The following is a 5,000-nucleotide window of genomic DNA, read 5'->3' on the forward strand; positions in this document are numbered from 1 at the left end:
GTTTGAGTACCTGGGCCCTGTTCTTCAGAGGCCGAGTCGCAGACAGAAGTGCTTCTTTTTTTATTTCCCTCCCTGGGGCCTGATGGGCCGCCACCCTAAAGTTAGTTTTCCCATCCTTCCACCTCTCCTCCCCAGCCCTGTGCTCTGGTTCTACAGAATTGGGGGGCGGATGGGGGTGTCAGGGTGTCTCCACAGCCGCCCCCCACCTCTGTTTCTAGAGCCGGGGCAGCGGCCAGTCAGAAAGGGCGTTAATTATGCCTTTTTATTGACAGGGTGCTACATTCTATGGGTGTCATTCTCTTTTGGAGTCGCCTCCTCCCTCTGCCCCCTCCGCTTCTTCCTCTTCCTCCTCCCTTTCCTTCCTCCTCTCCCCCGCCGCCTGGAGCCGGAGAGGAGATGAGAAGCCCTTGTAGTTTTAAATTCAATGTGACAGTTTCGGAAAGAGCGGATGATGAATCTCCTATTATTGGATCAGTCTATTTGCCGCTCAATGTCTCTCTGTAATTGGAGCAACATCACTTTAAAGGTTCAGAGAGTACAGCATTTCTGGTGAAAAATCCCCACAACACGCCGGTGAATGTTTTAAAGGGAAATCTATTAGTGATTTGCAGAGGGGCGGGGAGCCCGCGGCGGGGGAGGCGCGGGCTCCGTCCGGCCAGCGGGGATTGGAGTGGGGGGCTGGCCGGGAACCCCTGCCTGGACCGCTCCCGGAGCCGGCGCCCGCCCAGCGCCGAGCCGCGCCCCTCCCTCTCTGCTGCCCCCCCCTTGTTGTGACAGTTCCTGATACTGTTTATTGAGGTGCATGTCAGGTATAATTAGCAATCGATATGGAAAACGTTTCCTTGCACCCAGCACGCCTCTGACGTCAGAGCCGATTAGCGCTTCTTATTGGTCCCAAATTCCCCGGGCCGCGGCTAATTATCGGGAGCTTGATGTTGATAAAGTAAAGCGCCGGAGTGCGGGCGAAGCATGTGTAGGGCTCCGGGTCCCTGTCTCCGCCGCCGCCGCCGTCCGCGCCTCCCGCCGCTGGCCCGCCCCGGCCCCGGCCCGCGCCCCCGCGCCCCGCCGCCGGCCCCGCCGGCCCCCCGCGCGAGATGATGGACGGCCGCCTCCTGGAGCACCCGCATGCCCAGTTCGGGGGCTCGTTGGGCGGCGTGGTGGGCTTTCCCTACCCGCTGGGCCACCACCACGTGTACGAGCTGGCCGGCCACCAGCTGCAGTCGGCCGCCGCCGCCGCTGCCGCCGCCTCGGTGCCCTTCTCCATCGACGGCCTGCTCAGCGGCTCGTGCGCTGCCGCCGCCGCCTCGGTGGTCAACCCCACGCCGCTGCTGCCGGCCGCCTGCGGGGTGGGAGGCGACAGTCAGCCCTTCAAGCTGTCAGGTAGGTGCGGCGGGCGGAGAGGGTACGGGGTGGGGGGAGCAGGGCACCCTTGTCGGGCGCAGGAGTTGGGTCGCGGGCGGCTGTAGAGCATGTGCAGGCTGCTGAGGCTCGGGGGCACTCTCGGTCTGTCGCTCCGGCGCAGGGTCCCCAGATCCAGGCGGCCGACAGGTACAGAGGGGGTGGATGTGGCCTGGGCCCTGGCTGAGCCCTGCGGCGTCCTCTGCGTGCCCGCAGACTCGGGGGACCCGGACAAGGAGAGCCCGGGCTGTAAGCGGCGGCGTACCCGCACCAACTTCACGGGCTGGCAGCTGGAAGAGCTGGAGAAGGCGTTCAACGAGAGCCACTATCCCGACGTGTTCATGCGCGAGGCGCTGGCGCTGCGCCTGGATCTGGTCGAATCTCGAGTGCAGGTAAAGACCCGCCGTTTCTCCCAGGAGCCAGCATCCCGCCACGAAGTCAGCCGGGCCGGCCCCGTCTTTGTTCTAGGTGGGGGACCGCGGCCCCGCTTCCAAGACCCCCTAGCGCTCGCCTGGCCGGAGGTGGTGGTGATGTTCCGGGGCTCGGCGCCTCTCGGGGAGAAAGCCCCAGGAGGCTTGGGAGGGCCGACGATGACCCCGAAGTAGTCAGGACAGCGCTGCGTCGGAACCGGGAGCTTCCTGGTGGGGTTTCGGGACAGGGCTGGAAATGAGGTCTCAGAAGACTGGGCGGGAGAAGCGGGGAGGAGGGGGGTGGTGGTAGTGGGGGAGCCAGCCCGTCTGGGATCTGGAAGAGACCCGGAGCAGGTAGACCCTGAGCCTCCTGGCCCTTGCCCTGGGTCTCCGGGTCTCCGTGTCTCCGTCACCAGCCTGGAGCAAACGCGTCTGTTTGTTTACCTCTCGCCTCTAAAATACTCAGATGGAGACCTCTATTTATTCTTCACTTTGCAGAAGGTTAGCTGAGGAAGGGGAGGTGGAAACTTACACAGTTAACACATGGTGGGGAGGTGTCTGAATCTCTAATACTCTCGGTTATATTTCCCCCACCCCACCCTGCACACTTTGATTTCATTCGAAGACTGCCGGCGTTATGCTTTTAAAAAATACAGCGTCTATTTGGTGGATTAAAAATTCAAGACAAATTGTGCATAATCGGATGTTTCCCTGAAGTCCAGAAATCCTTTTCTGGGGCCAGTGTGGTGGTGAGTCGGGTGTGCGGCCGCAGCTATGGGTGCAGGGCTTTGAGGCAGAGACCAGCAAGATGTCTGTTTAGCACCAATAGCTTTGTCTAAAAAGGTGTTCTCGACCTGTGCTTGCACTGCCCTCCATGACCTCTTCTGTTTGTAAATCCTTTCGTCCAATTTGTGTCACTGTCTTAAGCGAAGACCTCTTCGTTTCTCCCCTGTACAATAATGAGCATTTCTTGGTGACAAGTGAGCGTGGAATTGGCACCAAAAAAAGAAGTATTTGAAAGAAGGAAGGAAGAAGCAGTTACAGCCTTGGAGAGGTCACAGCTTAAAACCTGCACCTTGGCACCAGCAAGGCTCCCTGTGACCAGGCCAGGCCTGCTATTGTGCCGGGTCTCTCCGTGGCCACAACAAAGAATTCGAATTACCGTGATCTCTTGGGGAGGGTGTTGTGCCTGAGGCCCAGCAGGAATTTGACTGTGTGTGTGCAGTGGGGGAGCCAGTGTCCAGCGCTGCTGTTCCCCAGGACAAGGCCTGCAGGGAGGGTAGAAGAGGCTGGATGGGCCCAGGCCTCCTCTGCACCGCCTGGCAACTGGCCTCTTGTTTTCCTGTCTGCCTTCCCCCCGGGCCTAGGCCAAGAACAACTGGTTTCAGGGGCTGTGTTGGTGCCTTGTCCTGGAGCCCCCAGAAAGAAGGACATGTGTGAATTTGTTGGGGGGCAGGCTACTGGAAACCCTCCCCCTAAGTTTGGTTTACCAGGACCTTCTAGAAGAAGAAGCACCTAGATTTCCCTTCATGGGAAACCCCCAAATCTGGCCTTTGACTCAGTCTCCAGGGGGCCGAAGACAGATGTGGAGGGCAGCTGAGCCCAGCCACTGGTGGTCCTCAGGCCAGGCAGGCGGCTTAGAACAGGAGCTGTGAGAAGCCAAGAGGGGCGAGGAGGGGCCGTGCTCCCTGCTTGACTCCCGACCAGGAACCAGATGCCCTCAGGGGGCCAGACCCGCCGTGCCCAACGAAGGGGCAGCTCCCAGTTCCTTGAGGTGAGAAGCCAAAGTGGGAAGCTGGCCGAGAGGCCCCATCTACCTTCTTCTGGGTGGAAAAGATGCTCTTTGGAACCTGCAGCTTGAGTACCGACACCCAGCTCAGGGCCGGCCAGGCCGCTTGCCTTAGCTCCCGCCCCCTGGCCGGAGCCTAGGTTGTACAGGCCTGTCTGGGGGGAGTGGGGAGGCCCGAAGCCCCAGCGGCAAGCCCGCCGCCTGATTGTCCCTTCCTTTCCCCTATCCGGCTGCTCTAGGTCTGGTTCCAAAACCGCCGGGCCAAGTGGAGGAAGAAGGAGAACACGAAGAAGGGCCCGGGGCGGCCGGCTCACAACTCACACCCGACCACGTGCAGTGGCGAGCCAATGGACCCAGAGGAGATCGCGCGCAAAGAACTGGAGAAGATGGAGAAAAAGAAGCGCAAGCATGAGAAGAAGCTGCTGAAGAGTCAGAGCCGCCACCTGCACTCCCCAGGAGGCTTGTCCCTGCACAGCGCACCCAGCTCCGACAGCGACAGCGGCGGCGGCGGTCTGTCCCCGGAGCCGCCGGAGCCGCCGCCGCCGGCCGCAGCAGCCAAGGGCCCTAGCGCGCACGCCGCCGGCGCCGCCGGTTCCGCGCCCGCACCTCCCGGTGAACCGCCCGCGCCCGGCACCTGCGATCCCGCCTTTTACCCGAGCCAAAGAAGTGGCGCCGGCCCGCAACTGCGGCTAGGCCGCCCAGCGGACAAGGACGCGGCCCCGTGTGCGCCCGGGGCGGCGGTGGAACGTGGCGCCGCCGGCCTGCCGAAGGCCAGCCCGTTCAGCGTGGAGAGCCTGCTGTCCGACTCGCCGCCGCGCCGGAAAGCCGCCCCAGCTAACGCCGCCGCGGCCGCCGGGCTGGACTTCGCGCCCGGGCTGCCATGCGCGCCGCGGACCCTCATTGGCAAGGGCCACTTCCTGCTCTACCCCATCACGCAGCCGCTTGGCTTCCTGGTGCCGCAGGCCGCGCTTAAGGGCGCAGCGGGTCCGGAGCCCGCGCCCAAGGACGCGCCGCCCGCACCCGCCGCGCCGCCCGCGCCTCCCGCTCAGGCCAGCTTCGGGGCCTTTCCGGGGCCCGGAGGTGCTCCGGACTCGGCCTTCGCGCGCCGCAGCCCTGACGCCGTCGCCTCCCCGGGGGCCCCGACCCCGGCGCCCTTCCGGGACGCGGCCGTGGCTGCGGCCGAGGGCGGCGGCGAGGATTGCGCGGATTCGGGGGCCGCCTGCCCAGCGGCCACACTGCCGCTCCCTCTTGCGCCGTCTCCTGCGCCGGGCCCGCGGGCTCCCAGCCCCGCTGGGGAGCCGGCTTTGTGCGGGGCCCCAGAGCCAAGCGCCGAGCCCGGACCCAGCGCGCCGGATGGCGAAGAGGTGGACATGGACTGAGGGGTGACGGGGCCGAGAGAGGCG

General features: G+C 64.0%; 1 protein-coding gene across 1 annotated transcript in view; it reads left to right on the forward strand.

The window, feature by feature from the left end:
• The first annotated feature begins 805 nt into the window (after positions 1–805).
• Positions 806–5,000, forward strand: part of UNCX (UNC homeobox) — a 4,541-nt gene continuing 346 nt past the window's right edge. Inside the window, exons 1-3 of the mRNA XM_059155330.1 lie at positions 806–1,380; positions 1,615–1,790; positions 3,837–5,000. The exon at positions 3,837–5,000 is cut by the window's right edge and continues 346 nt beyond it. Of these exons, the coding sequence (XP_059011313.1) occupies positions 1,095–1,380; positions 1,615–1,790; positions 3,837–4,976 (1,602 nt within the window). The 5' untranslated portion in view covers positions 806–1,094 and the 3' untranslated portion in view covers positions 4,977–5,000. The remainder of the gene's footprint in view (positions 1,381–1,614; positions 1,791–3,836) is intronic.

This window comes from Mustela lutreola, chromosome 17, assembly GCF_030435805.1.
Source record: "Mustela lutreola isolate mMusLut2 chromosome 17, mMusLut2.pri, whole genome shotgun sequence".
Taxonomy (NCBI): Eukaryota; Metazoa; Chordata; class Mammalia; order Carnivora; family Mustelidae; genus Mustela; species Mustela lutreola.